This window comes from Bos taurus, chromosome 12 (genome assembly GCF_002263795.3).
Source record: "Bos taurus isolate L1 Dominette 01449 registration number 42190680 breed Hereford chromosome 12, ARS-UCD2.0, whole genome shotgun sequence".
NCBI lineage: Eukaryota > Metazoa > Chordata > Mammalia > Artiodactyla > Bovidae > Bos > Bos taurus.
In genome coordinates this window covers 73,195,690-73,221,092 of record NC_037339.1, presented here as the reverse complement: position 1 = coordinate 73,221,092, position 25,403 = coordinate 73,195,690, and the positions used below count along the sequence as shown (strand labels likewise).

The window sequence follows — 25,403 nt, the reverse complement described above, 5'->3', positions numbered from 1 at the left end:
GACGATACCACTCTAATGGCAGAAAGCGAAGAGGAATTAAAGAGCCTCTTGGTGAGAGTGAAGGAGAGTGAAAGAGCTGGCTTAAAACTAAATATTAAAAAACTAAGATAATGGCATCCAGTCCCGTTCAGTTCACTTCAGTTCAGTCGTCTAGTCGTGTCCGACTCCTTGCAACCCCATGAATCTCAGCACGCCAGGCCTCCCTGTCCATCACCAACTCCCGGAGTTTACTCAAACTCATGTCCATCGAGTCAGTGATGCCATCCAGCCATCTCATCCTCTGTCGTCCCCTTCTCCTCCTGCCCCTAATCCCTCCCAGCATCAGGGTCTTTTCTTTTTTTCTCTCTCTTTTTTTTTTATTTTTTAAACTTTAAAATATTGTATTGGTTTTGCCAAATATCGAAATGAATCCGCCACAGGTATACATGTGTTCCCCATCCTGAACCCTCCTCCTTCCTCCCTCCCCATACCATCCCTCTGGGTCATCCCAGTGCACCAGCCCCAAACATCCAGTATCGTGCATCAAACCTGGACTGGCGACTCGTTTCATACATGATAGTATACATGTTTCAATGCCATTCTCCCAAATCTTCCCACTCTCTCCCTCTCCCACAGAGTCCATAAGACTGTTCTATACATCAGTGTCTCTTTTGCTGTCTCGTATACAGGGTTATTGTTACCATCTTTCTAAATTCCGTATATATGGTGTTAGTATACTGTATTGGTGTTTGTCTTTCTGGCTTACTTCACTCTATAATAGGCTCCAGTTTCATCCATCTCATTAGAACTGATTCAAATGAATTATTTTTAATGGCTGAGTAATACTCCATTGTGTATATGTACCATAGCTTTCTTATCCATTCATCTGCTGATGGACATCTAGGTTGCTTCCATGTCCTGGCTATTATGAACAGTGCTGCGATGAACATTGGGGTACACGTGTCTCTTTCCCTTCTGGTTTCCTCAGTGTGTATGCCCAGCAGTGGGATTGCTGGATCATAAGGCAGTTCTATTTCCAGTTTTTTGAGGAATCTCCACACTGTTCTCCATAGTGGCTGTACTAGTTTGCATTCCCACCAACAGTGTAAGAGGGTTCCCTTTTCTCCACACCCTCTCCAGCATTTATTGCTTGTAAGGAGTCAACTCTTCGCATCAGGTGGCCAAAGTACTGGAGTTTCAGCTTTAGCATCAGTCCTTCCAATGAACACCCAGGACTGATCTCCTTTAGGATGGACTGGTTGGATCTCTGTGGAGTCCAAGGGACTCTGAAGAGTCTTCTCCAACACCACAGTTCAAAAGCATCAATTCTTCAGTGCTCAGCTTTATTCACAGTCCAACTCTCACATCCATACATGACCACTGGAAAAACCATAGCCTTGACTAGATGGACCTTTGTTGGCAAAGTAATATCTCTGCTTTTGAATATGCTATCTAGGTTGGTCATAACTTTCCTTCCAAGGAGTAAGTGTCTTTTAATTTCATGGCTGCAATCACCATCTGCAGTGATTCTGGAGCCCCCAAAAATACTATTATGCAAATGCTATCATGAACTTAGTTTACATGTCTCCTTGTGTAATGTATGAGTTTCTTTAGATTAAAGGAGTGTTGGTACTGGGTTTAGGATAGACATACCTTCAGCTTTATCAGATATTGCTAAAGGAGTTGGAACAGTTAAGACTCCTACCAGAAATGCATTAGTTGTTGTTTCCTGAAGTCCTCACCAATACTTGGTGTTACCCAACCTGTTCATTTCCTATCTTATGGATATGAAATTACATCTTGATTTTTTAAATTTATTTTTAATTGAGTGATAATTGCTTCAAATATTGTATTAGTTTCTGCCATATATCAATGTGAATCAGCCATAGGTATACATGTGTTCCCCATCCTGAACCCTCCTCCCTCCCCATACTATCCCTCTGGGTCGTCCCAGTGCTCTAGCCCCAAGCATCCAGTATCGTGCATCGAACCTGGACTGGCATCTCGTTTCATACATGATATTTTACATGTTTAAATGCCATTCTCCCAAATCTTCCCACCCTCTCCCTCTCCCACAGAGTCCATAAGACTGTTCTATACATCAGTGTCTCTTTTGCTGTTTCGTACACAGGGTTATTGTTACCATCTTTCTAAATTCCATATATATGCGTTAGTATACTGTATTGGTGTTTTTCCTTCTTACTTCACTCTGTATAATAGGCTCCAGTTTCATCCACCTCATTAGAACTGATTCAAATGTTTTCTTTTTAATGGCTGAGTAATACTCCATTGTGTATAAGTACCACAGCTTTCTTATCCATTCATCTGCTGATGGACATCTAGGTTGCTTCCATGTCCTGGCTATTATAAACAGTGCTGTGATGAACATTGGGGTACATGTGTCTCTTTCCCTTCTGGTTTCCTCAGTGTGTATGCCCAGCAGTGGGATTGCTGGATCATAAGGCAGCTCTATTTCCAGTTTTTTAAGGAATCTCCACACTGTTCTCCATAGTGGCTGTACTAGTTTGCATTCCCACCAACAGTGTAAGAGGGTTCCCTTTTCTCCACACCCTCTCCAGCATTTATTATTTGTAGACTTTTGGATCGCAGCCATTCTGACTGGTGTGAAACAGTTCCTTTCTAGAAGACAAGGAAGTGCATCTTGTTTTAATTCTACTTCCTGTCTTCTAGTAAAGTTGAATATCTTCTCATATGATTGTTTTAGTTTGCTCTTCTTTAAAAGATATGTTCATGCTTTTTGCTTAATTATTTGTTGGATTTTCTTTCAGCGATTTATAAACATGTGGTATATATATCTTTTATCAGTAATAAAATACACTATTGCAGTTTGTGGCTTGGCTGTTGAATTGTAACTTTTTACAGAGAAGTTTTTTTTTAATGTCAAAATATTCTCTGGGTTTTTCCTTTGTAATCTGTGATCTGTATGTCAAGTGAAGGGTGTGTACTCATGTGTGTGTGTGTATAGGGTGTATAAATATTTCCCTTGGTCTGAATTCGTAAAGGTATTCTCTTTTATTTTCTTCTAAAAGTTTTACAGTTTTGCTTTTTTCTGATGTATGTCTTTAATTCTTCTTAGATCTTTATACTGTTCCACTGATGTCTTGCCTTATGCAGTCCCACATTTTAACTACCACAGCTTTATAATAAATTTCAATATCAGATAATGAAAATTACTCCTGCTACTTCTTCAAAGTTTTCTTGACCTTTTTTTTTGGCTACATTTTCATATAAATATTATTAGGACCAGAATAACAAGTTCTACAGAAAACCTTCCTGCTATTTTTATGGGAATTTATTTGAATTTATTGTTTAAAAAGAATTGCCATCTTTATGTGATATTGTATTATCTTACCCATTAAATATATACATATATTATTTATATGAAACTACACATACATACATACATATATATGTAGGTAGATAAGTAGGTAGACAGACGCACTTATTCGGGGTCTTTAGAGTTCCTTTTGGGCTTCCCTGGTGGCTCAGCTGCTAAAGAATCCACCTGCAGTGCAGGAGACTTGGGTTTGATCCCTGGTTGGGAAGATCCCCTGGAGAAGGGCTTAGCAACCCACTCCAGTGTTCTTGCCTGGAGAATCTCAGTGAACAGAGGAACCTGGCGGCCTACAGTTCATGTGATTGCAAAGAGTCGAACACAACTGAGCAACTAAGCATAGCACAGTGTTCCTTTTAGATTCTTCAGTGAAGCTTCCACTTTTTCCCCCATGAAGTCTTACACATGTGTTTTTAACTTTATCCCTAGTACCTATGATCTGGCTTTCCTAGTAACTCAGTGGTAAGAATCCTGCCTGCCAATTCAGGAGACGCAGGTTCAGTCTCTCCATCAGGAAGATTCCCTGGAAAAGGGAATGGCAACCCATTCCAGTAGTCTTACCTGGGAAATCCCATACAGTCCATAGCGTTGCTAAGAGTCAGACACGACTAAGGGATTAACACGTTCACTTTTCCTCTCTTTAGTTCAAAGCACTTTTCAAAAAGACAAAAATTGACCTGGATAGCTGAAAATTCAGAAAATCTAGGAAAAGTTTGTTGGAGGCCTCAAAGATTTTCTTTTTTTTGTCTCCCTCTCCTCTAAGTACATAACAGCCCAGTTTAAAAAAATGGGGAACATGTTGTCCATAAATATTTCCTCCATTGTGCCTACAATTTTACATATTAGAGATTGTGTGGCTAATTTAACCTTAAGTTTCTAAACCTTTAAGGAAGTTTAGGAGTCGATTATGATTTTGATTAATTCTTTTATTTTATGTTTATTAAGTGGCAACTAAATGCAATGCTCTGTGAAAGATATGGTTTACAAATAGAAATAATATAAAGTGTACAGGAACTATATATCCAGCAAAAAATGATGCGGTAGAGAAATACTGACAAGGTTCTCAACCACTCTGACTCTGAATTTCTTTGTTTATAAAATGGAGATGCCTATTTTTTCTATTTTTCTTTTTTTTTTTTACTTAAATTTCAGCTAACATTTTCTGTTATCATTAAACATACACATTTTCATATTTTAATGATATATCAGCATATCATTAAATGTACACATTTTCTCTGTCATAGATTTATGAATTTGATTATATTTAATCTAGGTATTTATTTTGTACATTTTTAATTTTTGAATGAATTTGAAACCATAGAAATCTGGGCTGCTTAGCTATATTAAAAATTCTATGAAAGTAGATATCTTACCATTTACTTTTTGTTTTTCCTGCATGCTCTTCTTTCTTCCCTATGTGGGTCTAAGTGCTTGGATACATAACCAGCAACTCAGCAAATTTTGACTAATTGAATGATTCTCTATATCATTATAGACACTATTAGGAATATCACTTATGTGCTTTAGCTATCAATCATATCAAAGATAAAAAATAAGTTGACCTTAGAAGCAGCAGTCATTGTACTTTTGATAGAATCTACAAGTTTGGAAGAAAAGTCTTTTACATACAGTTTATCTACTAGAGATACTTTGCAGTAAATTCCCTTTTCTTAAGGTGTTATATGATAGATGAAATATGGACCTTTCTTCCCCCAAAATTCATTCATTGTTTATCTTGTTTCTCTAGCTTGAGTGACCTTGTTATGAAAATTGATGCTCTTGTTTCCTCTTTGCCTAAACGTGCCTCTCGGTATGACATCACATTTCTTAAGGAGAGTCGCAGGTAAGAATATATTAGTGCTGTGTTTTCTGTCACTGCATCCTGTACTTAGTTATGGTTACATTTGTGTTCATGATATAGCCAAAGTTAAAGTAGAATTAAAAGTTGTTAGACAATAAATGTTTTTGATAAGATTAGGAAAAAAATTCTAGTCAATTGTATTCTGGTAAATAAATTATTTTATATATATATATATATATATATATATATATAAAATATGAAGTTTCAAGTAAGTAAACCTAATATGATTTGTCTTACTTTGATCTTTCTTCCACACTCAAGTTCATTTGAAATTTTGCAGTATAGTCATTATAAATAATAATAGCTTTATGTTGTCATTGTATAAAAGACTCAGTTACCAAAGAATTCTGCTTAATTAAATGTAGACATGTACAAAAGAATATCCCAAAATGTGTTCTATGGAACATTACTCTGAGATGTTGACAAATATCTTCTGAGGGAGGACCTATCTAGTCAAGTAAATTTAGAGAATACTTTACCCTTTGGGATGGAGGAGTGAGATTTTCAGTGTGTATCCATATATTGACAATTATGAGATGTGGTGTAGTTAAAAGAAAACAAAAGGTTCGTTTTGGGTAAAATGTGCAGTTGAGTAACTATTCGTGGAACATTTCTTTGTTAAAAATTTACTATTCCTTAAAAAATTAGATTTCTAAAAACAGCCATCAGAGAAATACTGTTTTAAAATAATAAACTAGTTTATAATTTCACTATATAATACTTCTCCTCTAAGATATTTGAAATAAAATTCATACAATTATCTGGGTACACAGCTGGAATTTTTTTTTAAATTTAAGGACCACTGAGAATAGGAAAAAATAATCAGTTAGACATTATGTGACTATAAATTTTATTATCTTTTTCCAATCAGTGCTCTTATAAAACTAAATTGAGACAAATTAGTTTATCATAAACTTAAAATGGCTGGCACTTCCTTCCTTATTTTCCAATTTTATACCTCTCAAAAAAAAAAAATACCTGACTTCCTATGTTGTTACAATGTTAAAACAGTAACTCAATTGGACTATTCTGTACTTTGAATTAAATATATACTTTAAACTTTTCATTGAATTAAATGTAGGATTTATTATCTCATACTGGCCTTTTCTGTACTTTAAATAATTTTCCCAACTTTTTACTTTAACATATAGTTCATCTTCAATCTTAGAACTTGTTTCAGTGAAAGACTGAATGGAAAGGACAGAGGGAAGGAAGTGTGGAGAGGGTGACTGAGGTCAAGATAATATAATACATTAGGGTGTTTTTCCCCTGAGCTTTCCTGTTAATAATATGTTGGGTTTTAAAAACTATTAAATTTAATAAAAGTACTGAGTAATTTATCATTCTCAAATCTGAGGAAATACAATTAACAAAAAAGCATCTTTGTTTTATTTTTTACATTGTATGATCCATGAGAATTTGAGGAGCTTTAAATTATCATTTTTTTCCACTAAAATAGTATTGTTCTCTGAAGAGTTTCGATTCATGGGGTCGCAAAGAGTCAGACACGACTGAGTGACTGATCTGATCTGATCTGATTCATAATTTCTTTCATTTTCTCTAATTTGGATTTTCTGGTTTATTGAATGCAGACATTAAACTTTTAAATTTGCATTTTCTTCTATGAAGAAATAGCCAGGATTTTTTAATCCAGTGAGAAAGAAATTTATAAGAATGTACATAGCTGCTGCTACTGCTGCTGCTAAGTCACTTCAATTGTGTCCGACTCTCTGCGACCCCACACACGGCAGCCCACCAGGCTCCTCCATCCATGGGATTCTCCAGGCAAGAGTACTGGAATGGGGTGCCATTGCCTTCTCCATGTACATAGCTAAGATTAAGATTAATTCAGTAATTGAGTAGACTTAACTGATCATCTTTCACCTTATTTTTCTAGCATTATAAAGATAAATTCTGTAGAGAATGATATGTCCTTTGATGTCATTGCTATTGTTGATCCATTGACAAGAGAAGCACAGAAGATGGCACAGTTATTAATAGTAAGATAATTTTACATTTTATTAAACAGTATACATATATTTATTATCTACTTTTATTTTGAAATTCATAATCTTTTCAGGTTTGTTTTCAAGTATAATCAAATGTTTGGTCTTGATTCTTTATTTCATGCAGCATTCTAAATAGATTGTCATATATCAATGTAGAAAATGAAATGATAGAGCTGTGCCTGGGGTATTATGGCAGGACCAGATTAGATGTTAATAAGGACATAATTGTTGTCTCCATCACCCCAAAACCCTCATCTCCAATGTGACTGTATTTGGAAATAGGGACTTGGGTAAGTAAGTAAGGTTAAATGAAGTGTTATAGGTTGGGCTGTAATCCAGTAGGATGAATAGCCTTATAAGAAGAGGAGAAGAGATCATTCTCTCCTCATATACAGAGAAGAGGTCATGTGAGTACACTGCAACATGGCAGCCACCTAAAAGCCAGGAAGAGAGCCCTCTTCAGGAACTGAGTCTGCCAACACTCTGACATGAAATAAATTTCTGTAGTTCAAGCCACCTGGTCTGTGGTGATTTATTATGGCAGCCTGAGCTAACTGATACAAGTGTCTTCCCATGGTCATCTTTCTTTCCCTTGGTGTGGAGAATGGCTTCTGGAGAAGCAGATGTCTAAGCTTAATGACTATGAAAAGTTTAGAATATACTAAGTAACATTAACCATACAGGGGAAGCTAGTGGAAGAAAAAGCAAAAAAGTTGAATTCAAGAGGTTTGGCCACTGTGACAAAAGCAAAGTTCCAAAGAGTTCCAAAGAAGAGCAAGCACAGATAAGAAAGCCCTCCTCAGGGATCAGTGCAAAGAAATAGAGGAAAACAATACAATGGGAAAGACTATCTCTAATCTTCAAGATTAGAGATACCAAGGGAACATGTCATGAAAAGATGGGCTTATAAAGGACAGAAATGGTAGGGACCTAACAGAAGCAGAAGATATTAAGAAGAGGTGGCAAAAATACACAGAAGAACAAAAAAGATCTTCACAACCCAGATAATCACAATGGTGTGATCACTCACCTAGAGCCAGGCATCCTAGAACGTGAAGTCAGTGGGCCTTAGGGAAGCATCACTATGAACAAAGCTAGTGGAGGTGATGGAATTCCAGTTGAGCTATTTCAAATCCTGAAAGATGATGCTGTGAAAGTGCAGCACTCAATATGCCAGCAAATTTGGAAAACTCAGCAGTGGCCACAGGACTGGAAAAGGTCAGTTTTCATTCCAATCCCAAAGAAAGGCAATGCCAAAGAATACTCAAACTACCGCACAATTGCACTCATCTCACACACTACTAAAGTGATGCTTAAAATTCTCCAAGCCAGGCTTCAGCAATACGTGAATGGTGAACTTCCAGATGTTCAGGCTGGTTTTAGAAAAGGCAGAGGAACCAGACATCAAATTGCCAACATCTGCTGGATCATGGAAAAAGCGATAGAGTTCCAGAAAAACATCTATTTCTGCTTTATTGACTATGCCAAAGCCTTTGACTGTGGATCACAATAAACTGTGGAAAATTCTGAAAGAGATGGGAATACCAGACCACCTGACCTGCCTCTTGAGAAACGTGTATGCAGGTCAGGAAGCAACAGTTAGAACTGGACATGGAACAACAGACTGGTTCCAAATAGGAAAAGGAGTACGTCAAGGCTGTATATTGTTACCCTGCTTATTTAACTTATATGCAGAGTACATCTTGAGAAACGCTGGGCTGGAAGAAGCACAAGCTAGAATCAAGATGCTGAGAGAAATATCAATAACCTCAGATATGCAGATGACACCACTCTTATGGCAGAAAGCAAAGAAGAACTAAAGAGCTTCTTGATGAAAGTGAATGGAGAGTGAAAAAGTTGGCTTAAAGCTCAACATTCAGAAAACAAAGATAACGGCATCTGGTCCCATCACTTCATGACAAATAGATGGAGAAACAGTGGAAACAGTGGCTGACTCTATTTTTCTGGGCTCCAGAATCACTGCAGATGGTGATTGCACCATGAAATTAAGACACTCCTTGGAAGGAAAGTTATGACCAACTTCAGTTCAGTTCAGTTCAGTCGCTCAGTCGTGTCCGACTCTTTGCAACCCCATAAATCGCAGCACACCAGGCCTCCCTGTCCATCACCAACTCTCGGAGTTCACTCAGGCTCATGTCCATCGAGTCAGTGATGCCATCCAGCCATCTCATCCTCTGTCGTCCCCTTCTCCTCCTGCCCCCAATCCCTCCCAGCATCAGTGTCTTTTCCTATGAGTCATCTCTTCGCATGAGGTGGCCAAAGTACTGGAGTTTCAGCTTCAGCATCATTCCCTCCAAAGAAATCCCAGGGCTGATCTTCAGAATGGACTGGTTGGATCTCCTTGCAGTCCAAGGAACTCTCAAGAGTCTTCTCCAACACCACAGTTCAAAAGCATCAATTCTTTGGCACTCAGCCTTCTTCACAGTCCAACTCTCGCATCCATACATGACCACTGGAAAAACCATAGCCTTGACTAGAGGGACCTTTGTTGGCAAAGTAATGTCTCTGCTATCTAGATTGGTCATAACTTTCCTTCCAAGGAGTAAGCGTCTTTTAATTTCATGGCTGCAGTTACCATCTGCAGTGATTTTTGGAGCCCCCCAAAATAAAAGTCTCACATTGTTTCCACTGTTTCCCCATCTATTTCCCATGAAGTGATGGGACTGGATGCCATGATCTTCGTTTTCTGAATGTTGAGCTTTAAGCCAACTTTTTCACTCTCCACTTTCACTTCCATCAAGAGGTTTTTAGTTCCTCTTCACTTTCTGCCATAATGGTGGTGTCATCTGCATATCTGAGGTTATTGGTATTTCTCCCAGCAATCTTGATTCCAGCTTGTGTTTCTTCCAGTCTAGCGTGTCTCATGATGTACTCTGCATATAAGCTAAATAAACAGGGTGATAATATACAGCCTTGACGTACTCCTTTTCCTATTTGGAACCAGTCTGTGCATATTAAAAAGCAGAGACATTACTTTGTCAACAAAGGCCCGTCTCGTCAAGGCTATGGTTTTTCCATAGTGGTCGTGTATGGATGTGAGAGTTGGATGGTGAAGAAAGCTGAGTGCTGAAGAATTGATGCTTTTGAACTGTGGTGTTGGAGAAGACTCTTGAGAGTCCCTTGGACTGCAAGGAGATCCAACCAGTCCATCCTAAAGGAGATCAGTCCTGGGTGTTCATTGGAAGGAGTGATGTTGAAGCTTAAACTCCAGTACTTTGGCCACCTGATGTGAAGAGCTGACTCTTTTGAAAAGACCCTGATGCTGGAAAAGATTGAGGGCAGGAGGAGAAGGGGATGACAGAGGCTGAGATGGTTGGATGGCATCACCAATTCAATGGACATGGGTTTGGGTGGATTCCAGGAGTTGGTGATGGACAGAGAGGCCTGGCGTGCTGAGATTAATGGGGTCTCAAAGAGTCGGACACGACTGAGCAACTGAACAAAAGCAAAATACCTTCAAGTCTGAAGTGATTTCTGTCATCTCACCTTCCAAGTGTAATCCATGTGAAGGTGCCAGGGAAGCTCAACAGTGTGAGGGACTCGGGCACCTTCTGTTGTTCAGCTGTCCTCATGAAGTAGCCTCTCTGTGGCAGTCTAAGATCACAACATCATCTCTATCACTGCAGCAGGCAGTGCAGACAAGGATGCAACCCCAGCCCCAAATATCTTCCATCCAGTCACATCCCATTGACCAGACTAGCCAGCCAGCCGGCTGCACCTAGTCACATGGGGCAGGGACAGACACTGTGTAAACCTGAAGATTCCTTCACTGGGAAGTAGTGTGTTAGTTGCTCAGTTGTGTCTGATTCTTTGTGACCCCATGATCTATAGCCCACCAAGCTCTTCTGTCCATGGGATTTTCCAGGCAAGAATACTGGAGTGGGTTGCCATTCCCTTCTCCAGGGAATCTTCCCTACCCAGGGATCGAACCCCGGTCTCAGCATTGCAGGCAGATTCTTTTACTGCTGAGCCCCAAGGGAAGCCTATAGTTTCCGTCAGTGGGAAGTAGAGAAGGAATATTAGAATACAGATAGCAGACACTGAAAGAACATTCTGTGGTTTTTCTTGTACTTATAATCTTAAAAGATTCAATTTGTTATGCAGCTTTCAGTACTTAAATTTGAATAAGCTACTCATGTTGGAAGGCATATTTTTTCTAGTGATGTTCAAAATTTTTGGATACTCCTGTTTGAAATTAGTCAGTGCGTTTTTAAAAGACATATCAAAAAATATTCTCGAAGTGGAAACTATTCTATGACCATTTACTTTTGGAAACAAGCAAAAATAATTAGGTATCAAGTCTGGGAAAAGAAGTAAATGATCAAGCTGGGTCATACTGATGTATGTATACATCATACATACTGATGTATCATACTGATACATTCTATCAAAATTTCAAAATGCTATTTCTTTCCGAATTTGGTGTGCCCTACCAAATCATACTGGGAAAGTGGGTAATAGGTATCTCTTACAAATGCATTTCTTAATGTGTACAAGCAGTTTTGGATCCCCTTTGTCATTATACCTATTCAGTGTATAACCAGGGCAAAGTTAATTCTGTAGTTGATTTACTTGCCTTATTCTTTCAGCATTTCTGTACCTTCAAACTTTAACTTCTTTAAAGCACAATATTATTCTGTGGAAAACAGAAATCAGTAATCATACTAATAAGGAATGAAGGTAGTATGATGCATGTTAGTATATAAATTCCCTATTCCTATGGAGACTCATTATTCAGAAAAAATTGCTTACCTCTGAAGCTTTTATGTAAACATGGATTTTAAGAGTAAGAAATATGGATTATACAGAAATACAAGATATGGAATTATATTCTAGTTTATATCATTGGTAATAGTAGCATACTTCATTTCAGAGCAGCTCAGAACTTTACATAACTTATTTCATTCTATACAGAAATTTTATGCTATAATTTTGTGCTATAAAGCATAAATTAATTTACTAGAAGAAATGGGTAGTGTCTCATTTAACACTTGGGAGAAACAATGGCTCAGCAGCCTCCATTGTAGCTAATAAGAAGAATGATAGAATGGGAATTAAAATTCAGAGCTCTTAAATGCTTAGTCTGTATATTGTAATTCCTCCTCAAACATGTATCCTTTCCATTCCATATATCTGTTTTCTTCTCCTTTTACATCTGTCCTGTGTTGTCTAATATTTTCAAATCTTCACTGACTTGTTGCCTTTATAGATGTAAGGACTATCAGAATTAAAAATTCTCCTACTTTAATGCTCTAGGAAAATGAAAAGAGACTATTTTATCTGTATGTAGCCAACACCTTCCTATATCTTTTACAACATAGATGAAATTCCATAAGGATCAGGGCACCCTTGCCATACAATTGTGAGGTCACTACTTTGTATTTGCACATTGAGGTTCTCTCAGATATGCGGACGACACCAACCTTATGGCAGAAATTGAAGAGGAACTAAAAAGGCTCTTGATGAAAGTGAAGGAGGAGAGTGAAAAGTTGGCTTAAAGCTCAACATTCAGAAAACTAAAATCATGGCATCCAGTCCCATCACTTCATGGCAGATAGATGGGGAAACAGTGAAAACAGTGGCTGTCTTTATTTTTGGGGGCTCCAAAATCACTGCAGATGGTGATTGCAGCCATGAAATTAGAAGACACTCCTTGGAAGGAAAGTTATGACCAACCTAGATAGCATATTCAAAAGCAGAGACATTACTTTGCCAACTAAGGTCCATCTAGTCAAGGCTATGGTTTTTCCAGTGGTCATGTGTGGATGTGAGAGTTGGACGGTGAAGAAAGCTGAGCACCGAAGAATTGATGCTTTTGAACCGTGGTGTTGGAGAAGACTCTTGAGAATCCCTTGGACTGCAAAGAGATCCAACCAGTCCATCCTAAAGGAGATGAGTCCTGGGTGTTCATTGGAAGGACTGATGCTGAAGCTGAAACTCCAGTACTTTGGCCACCTGATGCAAAGAGTTGACTCATTTGAAAAGACCCTGAACCCTCCTCCCTCCCCCCTCCCCATACCATGGGGAACACATGTATACCTGTGGTGGATTCATTTTGATATTTGGCAAAACTAATACAATTATGTAAAGTTTAAAAATAAAATTTTTTAAAAAATAAAATAAAATTAATTAAGTAATTAAAAAAAAAAAAAGAAAGGACCCTGATGCTGGGAGGGATTGAGGGCAGGAGGAGAAGGGGACGACAGAGGATGAGATGGCTGGATGGCATCACCGACTCGATGGACATGGGTTTGGGTAGACTCCGGGAGTTGGTGATGGACAGGGAGGCCTGGCCTGCTGCAATTCATGGGGTTGCAAAGAGTCGGACATGACTGAGCGACTGAACTGAACTGATTGAGATTCTAATAATTATTTTATTTGTTCTTCAGTAGTGAAGAAATTTAAATGCCATGAAAGGAAGTCACACTAGGCAAAAGGTAGGCAGTATAACCTTTGGGCAATGATATCAACTGTGTGGATTCAAATCTGACCTCTGCCCTGACTTACTGTGTGATCATGGGCAAATTGCTACATCTGTCTGTGCCTCAGCTATAAAAGTAGCTACCTCAAAAGGAAGTTGTGAGAATCAGATGAGTTAACAGATGTCAAGTATTAATATAGTTCCTGCTGCTGCTGCTGCTGCTAAGTCGCTTCCATCGTGTCCGACTTGTAGCGACCCCGTAGACAGCAGCCTACCAGGCTCCTCTGTCCATGGGATTTTCCAGGCAAGAGTACTGGAGTGGGGTGCATTGCCTTCTCCGAATATAGTTCCTGGTGCATAGTAAATACTCAGTAAGTGTTAGCTATTAATATTAATTTCAAATATGGGAATTTTTTTCTAATAGGTCCTTGGAAAGATTATCAACATGAAGTTAAAGTTGTTCATGAACTGCAGGAGTAAACTTTCAGAAGCCCCTTTAAAGAGGTTGGTCTATGTGAACATAATTTCATTTTGAAAAATTTGTACATGCTACAAGGGGAAAAAACTTAATTACTACACCTGTTTTTTCCTTCACAAAATGCTTAGTTGAAATAGATCAGAGATAGTTTATTGATATAAAATTAAGGTAACCTAACCAGTAAAATTCACCCAATATAATTGCAGAATTTACATGGATTATTTTCATCTATGGGTATTTTTAAAAATTTGATTTAGAAGTACCTATTTAGAAGTATACAGTGGGTTGCAGCAACATGGATGTACTTTGAGATTATTATACTAAGTGAAGTAAGTCGAAAGACAAATACCATATGATATCACTATGTGTAGAATCCAAAATATGACAAAAATGAAAGTATAGGTGACATTTATTACCTTAACAAGATTTTTGTCCTCGTAATTCATTCATTTTTCATACTTATTTTTCTTTTGTATTTCAGATTTTATTATGTGTTTCTAAATCTCATTTTAGCCACTAATTGAGAGGTCTTTCCATGAGTACAGAGTTTTTACTCACACAAGTAGGAATCCTCTCCACAAAGTCTCTGTAAAGCTTTGGGATATATGATAAAGAGTGAGAATATTAAACATAATCTAGCACAGTTTGTTAGAAGGGAAAGAACTTGACTTCTCTAAAGTGAAATAACACCTAATATACCAGATAGATGCTGCAAGTGGTTAATAACAGTGCATTAGACAAAAACTGTTGAATTTGTTTTAACCTGTGAGTTCAACAGAGTCTTATATACTTAGTAGCATATATTAAGGAAACTAGTTGACACATTAATTCTGTTGACCTAAAACAAATAGATTGTTAGATATTTCTCCAGAAAATATGGGTTTATTTAGGATCAGGAGAGTTGCAATTCATGGTCAGCAAGCACAGAGTGCCATGTACAAGTCTCTACACAAGGCAGAGGAAGGAGAACTCTTAGAGAGGAAAGGAAGTCGGGGTAGGGGAGTCTGTAGTAAACAATGAGCCCATGGCTTCTCATGTCTGAGTCCTTGCCAGGGAAGAAGGAGAAGTCTTTCTTCTTCCTGTTGGGTTATGTTATCGGAATCAGAGGCTGTGAGTACTGCCCAGTGTAGTCTCCTGATTGTGAGGTTTCTGTTTATTAACTTTTTTTTTTTTTTACAGTTCATAGACCTTAACTTATAAAATACTGTCTCATTCTTCTCAGAGATGACAGAGGTTATGGGCAGGAATTCTCTCAGTTCCTCCTGTCTCCTGTACCTTTCCAGGCTTCCTGTGTGGTATGGGAAGAGTTGTCATCTTTCCTCTTGGTTAAGGTGTTCCTGTGTTTTGCCATTTATTTCTAGATCCTTCCTTTTATCACATAGTTCTTGTTCCATGTCTCTAACCTCTCTAGTAGCCCTTTTCTTTCAGTCTCAGAGTTATTCAATTTTTAAAAAGAAAATAAACTGCTCCCTTAACTTCCTCTCCTCTAGAGCCCTACCTCTTCCTTCTCTTCTCCATTCTTGGTCATGTCAGGTTCTCTTAAGTGTGGCCAGCCCCCCTCTTCATCTCTCATTCACTTGTACCTCCCACTGAAGTTAGTCTTTATCCTCTTTGCCACTGAATTATTTTTACTAATTCACAAATCGCTGCTCGCAAAATCCATAGGATACTTCTTAATGACATTTCTGCTGCCTTTGATAGTACCCGGTACTTGGTTTGGACTGTGTTCTCTTCACCGTCTCCTCTTACTCTCTCTTTTTTGACTCTGCCTCTGGGGATTCACACCCTACCTAGATTCTCCATGAGTGCCGGTTGTATGTGATGATTTGCTTCTAATGAATAGGATATGGCAAAAGTGAGGGAATGTCTCTTCTGCAATTGGGTTATAAGAGGCTGTGACTTCTGTCTTGTGGCATTCTCTCTCTCCTGCTCTTGTGTGCTTCACTAAGCTTGCTGGAAATTCTCTTGTGCTAAGGACTGAGTGCAGTCTCCAGCCAAGGACTAGTGAGGAGCTGCAGGAGCCTAGGGGTGGATTCCTCCCCCATGGAGTCTTGAGATAACCACAGCACAGCTGACACCTTGATTGTAGTCCCAAAATAGTGAAAGTCACTGTTCTTAGTAATGTAACTATTTCTTACTGTGTAAGACATAAGGTTAAAATACACTGTGTAAGACATAAGACATAAGGTTAAAATACACTAATAATTGCTGATACTTCTGAAAGTTCTGTTAATAAGCAGCTGCTTTGAACTCACTCCTGTTTGTTTTTAATTGCACTTTTTAAATAAGTACCAGAACGTTAGCTTAAATTTTACTTGCTTTCTGCTTATCATTTCTCTTAATATTATTAACAGAGCTAAGAGCTAATAAAATCACTAAAAATAGACCGTGGTCACATTTGAAGAAGGATCAGTGAGTGAATTCAGATCATAAATTCCTGGAACCTGCATAAGTCAGTGTATCTTAAAGGGATTCATATTCATTAAGAAATAATTAACAAGGGTATGTAATATAGACAATCTTATAATAGATAATAGTATAAACAATAATAATGATTGTCTACCACTCACATAAGCATTAACTTCAGTATAGTGTGTTTTTAGTCTTTTTAAGATTTTCTGGTCATGTTTTTAAGCCATTTGCGATTTTAAAATATTTTAGAAGAAATCTCAGTTTTGATTGCAGTATATATTTTATCTGTTTCTGCCAACAGCTTTTACCGTTTTGTTCTGGAACCGGAACTGATGTTAACTAGTGATATTACTGGACCAGTGGCAAAATTCTTGGATATCCCTGAATCACCCCTTCTAACCCTCAATATGATCACTCCTGAAGGCTGGTTGGTTGAAATAGTACACAGCAACTGTGACCTTGATAACATTCATTTAAAAGATGTAAGTTATAAAGTTGTATAAAGAAAGACAAAATGCTTTAGGGATTATGGATACAGGTTAATGAAGTATATGAAGTTCATCACTAGAGTAGTAATAATTCAACAACTGGTTAAGAACCCAGCTAAAGTTGTTGAAACAAGTACTGTTTTCAAGAAACTACTTATTTTTTGTTCTCAAAAACGGTAAACTGGACTCAGCGAGCACCCATCTGTGCTCACATCTCTCTTATGATTGTGGTGCATATATGATGATGGTGGAGTAGAGCTGGTATTACAGGAATGGAAGAAAATTAATCATAAGCTTTAGTGTTCAAGAATTTCACTCAACTGTTAGGTTCACTCAGCTAAAAGGAAGACTTGAGACTGCCCCTGAAAATACTTTGGCTAATAATAAAATAATCACGTGTATTTATTACAGAATTTACATTATGAGAATTACTAACCCCAAAACAATGACCTGTGTCCTCCTAGATTGAGAAAGCTGTCACAGCAGAATATGAACTAGAATATCTACTACTCGAAGGACATTGCTTTGACTTAACGACAGACCAACCTCCTCGGGGTCTGCAGTTTACTCTGGGCACAAAAAATAAACCTGTTGTAGTAGATACAATAGTGATGGCCAATCTCGTAAGTACATACATACTCAATTAGAAATTTTGGTGAAATCCTCTAAGTTTTCCTAATAATAAGATGAAATAATTTTTATCCTGCTCTTGTTGTATAGGTCCCAGGGGAAAAAAAATCCTTCAATATGGTAATTAAAACAAAAATGAAGGGAGTTGTACATTCAGAATATGCTTTTATAGGTTATTATAAAATCTTCTTTCTTGGAATTCATTTATGAAAATTATTCCACAGTTAATGGAATACTGTTGGAGTATTCATGAATAATATTTCTTGAGCAGTTGGATGTTGTTTTCATTCATGTAACTGTGATCATATTTTTCTCATCTTAAAAGGGATATTTTCAATTAAAAGCAAACCCAGGTGCTTGGATACTGAAATTACGCCAAGGAAGATCCGAAGATATTTATCAAATAGTTGGGTGAGTTATATAAACAACTTTAAAGTTTTTATATATAAAAAAGTTTTTAGTGTGACATAACAAAGATCATCAAAACAGCTAAAACATTCACAAATATCATTATTATAAAACAAAACATCATTATATATATATAAAAAAAAACATTATTATAAAACTGTAACATTTATTCTTATTGTTTTATTTCAAAAATACAGAAGGTATGCCTAATGTATACATCTTGTTCTTTACTCCATCTCCTTTACTTATTATTTTCTGTAGAATTTTCCATGTTAACACTGTAAACATTTATTGTTTAATGATTATATAATATGTATATCTTATCTAGAAAAGCCATTATCTTTTCATTATGTTCAGTTTTTCATTTTTATAGATAAGAATTGGTGTCTCAGTAAATTTCCTACTCATCAATGAGCCTAGTACAAAGCAGATATCATCATATTTTTTTTTATAAGGAACCAATAGTAAATATTTACTGTTTGAGGGCACATATGATTTTTGCCAATATTGTTTTTTTCAACAACCATTTTAAAATGTAAAAACCATTTTTAGTGCAGGGGCCATACAAAACTCACCCACCAACTTGATTTTGCTCACCAGCCATAGTTTGCCAACACCTGTTGTTGTTCAATCGCTAAGTCTTGTCCAGCTCTTTGCAGCCTCATGGACTGCAGCATGCCAGGCTCCTCTGTCCTCCAGTATATCCTGGAATTTGCTCAAATTCATGTCCTTGAGTTAGTGATGCTGGCTTACTATCTCACCCTCTGCTGTCCCCTTCTCCTTTTGCCTTTACTGTTTCCCAACATTAGGGTTTTTTCTAATGAGTCGGCTCTTTGCATCAGGTGGTCAAAGTATTGGAGTTCCAGCTCCAGTGTCAGTCCTTACACTGGATATTCAGGGTTGATTTTCTTTAGGATTGACTGGTTTGATCTCCTTGCTCTTCAAGGGACTCTCAAGAGTCTTCTCCAACACCACAGTTCAGAAGCATCAGTTCTTTAGCGCTCAGCTTTCTTTGTGGTCCAACTCTCACATCTGTACATGACTGCTGGAAAAACTGTAGCTTTGACTATACAGATCTTTGTTGGCAAAGAGGTGTCTCTGCTTTTTAATTCACTGTCTAGGTTTGTCATAGCTTTCCTTCCAAGGAGCAAGCGTCTTTTAATTTCATGGCTGCAGTCACCATCTGCAGTAATTTTGAAGCCCAGGAAAACAAAACCTGCCATTGTTTCCACTTTTTCTCCTTTTGTTTGCCATGAAAAGATGGGACTGTCTCGGGTGACCCTCCTGGGCATGGCTCATAGCTTCATTGAGTTATGCAAACCCCTTCTCCACAACAAGGTTCTAATCCATGAAAGGGTTGCCAACACCTAGTAAACTTTTTTATACCTCTTAATATCTGTAGGAGGAGGTTTAGTCACTAAGTCGTGTCCAACTCGTGCGACCCCATGGACTGTAGTTCGCCAGGCTCCTCTGTCCATGGGATTCTCCAGGCAAGAATACTGGAGTGGGTTGCCATTTCCTTCTCCAGGCTTAGTATCTTTAATTTTTCATTTATTTCAGCAAGTATTCATTGAGCATCTATTATTATGCAGTATGCTTAACAAGGATAATATAGGGGTAGGGGTTATTGTGCCTTTTGTCCATTGTTTTTCCCCTTTTCCTTATAGTGCCTAGAACATGGTGTCATTCAGCAGACATGCTTAATAATTTAAGTACACAAAGTTGAGAATGCTCAATTCTTTTTTAGTGCTTTTCTTTTTTACTGAATGAAAAGAGTCTTTAAATTCTCAAGTGCTTTACAATTTTCAGAAGTTTCACACACATAATTTCATATAATTCTATAATAACTCTTTTCCCTATTCCTCTAGTGCTCTGCCCTCCTTCCCTCTCTGCACTCCACTGCTTGTTCTCTATATCAGTCAGTCTGCTGCTTTTTTGTTTTATTCCCTAGTTCGTTGTATTTTTTAGATGTCACAAATAAGAGATCGTTCAGTATTTGTCTTTTTCTGTCTGACTTATCTCACTTAACATAATGCCCTCCAAGTCCATTTGTGTTGCTGCAAATGCAAATTTTCATTCTTTTTTAATGATTAAATGGCTGCACACACAGACAGCCCACCCCCACCCCCATGGCTTCTTTATCCGTTCATCTGTTGAGGGATATTTAGGTTGTTTCCATATCTTGGCAATTATAAGTAATATTGCTATGAACAATAGGGTCAACATCTGTCTTTTCAAGTTAGTGTTTTTGTTTCTTTCAGGTATATACCCAGGACTGAAATTGCTGAGTCATATGGTAGTTCTATTTTTAGTTTTTTGAGAAATCTCCATACTGTTGTCCATAGTGACTGTACCAGTTTACAATCCCACCAACAGTGTAAGAAGGTTCCCTTTTCTCCATATCCTTGCCAACATTTGTTATTTGTGTTCTTTTTTTTTTTTTGTGATAGCCATTCTGACAGGAGTGAGGTGATAGCTCACTCACTGTGACTTTGGCTATTTCTACTTCATAAGTTGGAATACTTTTTTTTTTCCTAGTGGTTATATTCCTGGGCAGGCCTGTGCCTCGTACTGTGGTTTAGGCACCTCATCAGAGGAACTGGGAGTGAGAGTCAAGGCGTATGATAGTCAGCGTAGCCCTAGAATCCCCAGGTTTTCATTTTAGAAAAATTTTCAAGCGTGTGTTATAACTCTGACTGAATGCAAAGTATGTAGTAATTTGACATCTGCTGTTTTCCCTCTTTGAAAAAATTCAGTTTTATTGTAAATGTTTTTTACAGTAGCATTTTTCAGTTCATAGTGAAAATACTATAAAAATTTTTTGAGCAAAGTTGTCATATTTGATTGACTTATGCAGTGTTGAAAACTGACAGGGAAATGCATAATGTGTAATATAAAATAACTTCAAGTGATGCAGATGGACATGAGAGACATATTTTCAGTATTATAAGTTTAACAATGTGCTTCAAATTTTGGTATTTGAAAATGGCTAATAGATACTGAAAAATAGTTGTATGGTATGCAGTTCCTTTTGTTATGCTTTATAAACAACTGACAGTCTAGAAAATATTTCATATTTTAATTATCATTGTAATATATGAAATATTACTTTTGTGATAATCTTAATATACAATATTAAAGATAAGCTATAATCTACTTTTCTGAGTTAGGCGATATCAAATTTAGTGAGTTATTTGTGTATAATCTTATTTATATTAAGTTAAAATTGGGTAATTTTGAAAATTATAGTATATTGCAGCATACCTTAATTGACTATACAAACAGTAAATATTACATATGTACCAATAAGATTATACTTATGATTATTTCAGAATGGATTTATTCTGTGATTTATATGATTATAATTGTATGTCTTTTCTTAAATTGGGCATAAACATTTACATGTTTTTATGCTTCTAGGCATGAAGGAACTGACTCTCCACCAGACCTAGAAGATGTCATCGCTGTTTTAAATAGCTTCAAAAGCAAAATACTGGAAATACAAGTGTGTGAGGCCAAAACACTTCATAGACTTTGTTCTTAATATTAAGAATTATCTTTTTTGTTCTTAATTTATTTTACAAATAATTTCACAGTGTTACTACCTAAAATGTCATATTGAAACTCTGGCAATGGAAGGAGGAAGAGAATTAAATCATGAAGGGAAAGCAGCACACTTAAACATAGAAGAAAAGAATTTTTTTAAGTTATGATGTATCTACTATATTTGCAGCCAAATAATGTTATAAACTGTGCTTCACTGGTGGCTTAGCAGTAAAGAATCCGCCTGAGATGCAGGAGACGTGGGTTCAGTCCTTGTGTCAGGAAGATTCCCTGGAGGAGGGCACGGCAACCCACTCCAGTATTCTTTGCTGTTGTATCCCATGGACAGAGGAGCCTGGCGGGCTACAGTCCATGGGGTCACAAAGAGTCATACATGACTGAAGCGAGTGAGCACAATATTATAAATTAGGCTTTGGAGATGAGATTAGGAATGCATGTTGAAAACCTATCCCTTTCAACAGGAAAAACAGTGATTTTTCTTTCCTTGACAGAAACAAAAACCAGCAAAATTTTTAATGACGGCAGCATTAATTCTTTTGGATGAACCCACCTACTTAATACTTGAAATCAGTAAAAAACAAAAACTTGTTGGGTGAAATGTTTATTAACATTTTAAAAGTAATGAGGAGCTGACAGTAATGATAACAAGAAAATACAAAACCAAAATTAAACAGAAAATGAGAGCCTAGTGAAATGAGCAAGCACAGAAGATTCTTATAACCCAAGAAAGCTGCTGTTGCCCTCGAACATTTGTCCATTTTGGTTCACTTGAACTATCACTGTGATTTAATTTGCAAGGTGATGGGGATAGAAATTAAAACCCTTGACCCTTACAAAGTGGGTAATCTATTAGAAGACCCTCTCTGCTATAAGCTGGCTATAGCTCAGGGGAAGGATGAACCATAGTAAAGCATACCACACAGTCTTTTAGGCAAAATTAATAGCATCTAAATAATGGCGAAGGACAGGGAAGCCTGGCACACTGCAGCCCATGGGGTTACAAAGGCAGGGATGACTGAGCAACAACAACATGTTATTGTTTGAATAACAACAACAAAGCAATCGAGGGAACCCTGAACCTTGAATTTGTATTAAAATGGTTCCAGATAGATAAGGTTTTACAGGCATCTGACAGAAATATTCATATATCTCTGGAATAAGACTATATCCAAATACACAAAACCAGCAGAAACAGTGAGTAACAGAAAGCAGATACACGAACGCTCCGTATGTCAGCATTATTGACAGAGACTCTGAAACAACTATGCCTACAGTGTTTAAGAAATAAAAGACAAACTTGAAAACAATTGCAGGGAATAAAAAACTATAAAAAGTGCGTATCTGACTTTTAAAGTAGAACTTCTAAAACTGAGCAATACAATGACAAGAAAATTCAGTTTTTGGCTTTAACAGGCCTCAGGAGATAGTGAGTTGGAAGATAGACCAAAAGAAGTATCCCATATGCAACAGAGACATGGAAAAAGAGGAATATACAACAGAGACTATATAAAAGGCATAGAGAACAGAGTGTGAAATCTAAGACACCAGGGTTACATTTAAACCTGGCTCTGCTATTCGCTCACTGTGTGACCTTGGACAGATTGCTTAAACTCTTTCTATGTCATTTTTCTTATCTATAATACAGAGTTAATAATGGAATCCTCCTTATATGTCTACTATAAGGGTAAGGTAATTAAGCTTTATAAAATACTTTTGAGTGTTTAATAAAATCCATTTAAGTGGCATTCAAGAAGGTGATGAAAGACAGAATGAGGTACAAGTATTATTTGAAGCATAATAGTAGGCAACCAGAGCCCTTAACTTATATACTGCATAGATCTTAAACTACCAAATTAATCAGAATTTGCCTTGAATCCCACATTATAACCTATTTCTTATCACCTCTGCTCTTTATCCTTGATCAGTGTATTCACGTTGTTTCAGTTCAGTCGCTCAGTTGTGTCCGACTCTTTGCGACCCCATGAATTGCAGCATCACCTGCTGCAGGGAGCCAGGCCTCCCTGTCCATCACCAACTCCCAGAGTTCACTCAGACTCACATCCATTGAGTCAGTGATGCCATCCAGCCATCTCATCCTCTGTCGTCCCCTTCTCCTCCCAGCATCAGAGTCTTTTCCAATGAGTCAACTCTTCGCATGAGGTGGCCAAAGTACTGGAGTTTCAGCTTTAGCATCAATCCTTCCAAAGAAATCCCAGGGCTGATCTCCTTTAGAATGGACTGGTTGGATCTCCTTGCAGTCCAAGGGACTCTCAAGAGTCTTCTCCAACACCACAGTTCAAAAGCATCAATTCATCAGTGCTCAGCCTTCTTCACAGTCCAACTCTCACATCCATACATGACCACAGGAAAAACCATAGCCTTGACTAACGGCCCTTTGTTGGCAAAGTAATGTCTCTGCTTTTGAATATGCTATCTAGGTTGGTCAGAACTTTTCTTCCAAGGAGTAAACGTCTTTTAATGTCATGGCTGCAGTCACCATCTGCAGTGATTTTCGAGCCCAAAAACATAAAGTCTGACACTGTTTCCACTGTTTCCCCATCTATTTCCCATGAAGTGATGGGACCGGATGCCATGATCTTCGTTTTCTGAATGTTGAGTTTTAAGCCAACTTTTTCACTCTCCACTTTGACCTTCATCAAGAGGCTTTTTAGTTCCTCTTCACTTTCTGCCTTAAGGGTGGTATCATCTGCATATCTGAGGTTATTGATATTTCTCCTGGCAATCTTGATTCCAGCTTGTGCTTCTTCCAGCCCAGCGTTTCTCATGATGTACTCTGCATAGAAGTTAAATAAGCAGGGTAACAATACACAGCCTTGACGTACTCCTTTTCCTATTTGGAACCAGTCTGTTGTTCCATGTCCAGTTCTAACTGGTGCTTCCTGACCTGCATACACATTTCTCAAGAGGCAGGTCAGGTGGTCTGGTATTCCCATCTCTTTCAGAATTTTCCACAGTTTATTGTGATCCACACAGTCAAAGGCTTTGGCATAGTCAATAAAGCAGAAATAGATGTTTTTCTGGAACTCTCTTGCTTTTTTGATGATCCAGGAGATGTTGGCAATTTGGTATCTGTTTCCTCTGCCTTTTCTAAAACCAGCTTAAACATCTGGAAGTTCACAGTTCACATATTGCTGAAGCCTGGCTTGGAGAATTTTGAGCATTTACTAGCATGTGAGATGAGTGCAATTGTGCAGTAGTTTGAGCATTCTTTGGCATTGCCTTTCTTTGGGATTGGAATGAAAACTGACCTTTTCCAGTCCTGTGGCCACTGCTGAGTTTTCCAAATTTGCTGGCATATTACACTCACCCTTGATACTGTTTTTCCTATATTGACCTTGGCTTCTTTTCTCAGAAATGGAAACTTACATTCTGGCCTTGATACATTTCCTTCTAATCATTTCAAATGAAAACCCCATAAACTCAGAGCAGCTCCTTAAGTTACCAAGTCAACCCAAGCCCTTTAGGACCAGCATTCCAGCTAGTATTATCCTAGCCCTACAAACAGGAAAGGAAAATAGTATTTCTGCTGGGAGACTTGAGGTGTTTTAAATTTGAGGAATTTTGACCATTGAAAAATTATTAAATTTTCTTTTTGATGAGCTGAATTTTTTCACTCTCCATATTGGCTCTAATTTTACCTATTCTTGCCTGGTATAGAGCAGGTCTGACTCTTTCACCAAAGTCATCAAATCTTTGTTGAGGGTGATAGTCATGCCATGCCTGAAGCATACCTTCTACAGCCTAACCATATCTAGG

The 25,403-nt window shown here is 37.6% G+C and overlaps 1 protein-coding gene across 2 annotated transcripts in view; it reads left to right on the top strand.

Moving 5' to 3' along the window:
* Positions 1-25,403, top strand: part of UGGT2 (UDP-glucose glycoprotein glucosyltransferase 2) — a 144,866-nt gene that overhangs the window by 92,655 nt on the left and 26,808 nt on the right. For both annotated transcript variants that reach the window (XM_010810955.4, XM_002691971.6), the window contains exons 24-30: positions 5,082-5,177; positions 7,093-7,195; positions 14,071-14,150; positions 16,838-17,018; positions 17,489-17,647; positions 17,980-18,065; positions 21,483-21,567. In XM_010810955.4, the coding sequence (XP_010809257.1) occupies positions 5,082-5,177; positions 7,093-7,195; positions 14,071-14,150; positions 16,838-17,018; positions 17,489-17,647; positions 17,980-18,065; positions 21,483-21,567 (790 nt within the window). The remainder of the gene's footprint in view (positions 1-5,081; positions 5,178-7,092; positions 7,196-14,070; positions 14,151-16,837; positions 17,019-17,488; positions 17,648-17,979; positions 18,066-21,482; positions 21,568-25,403) is intronic.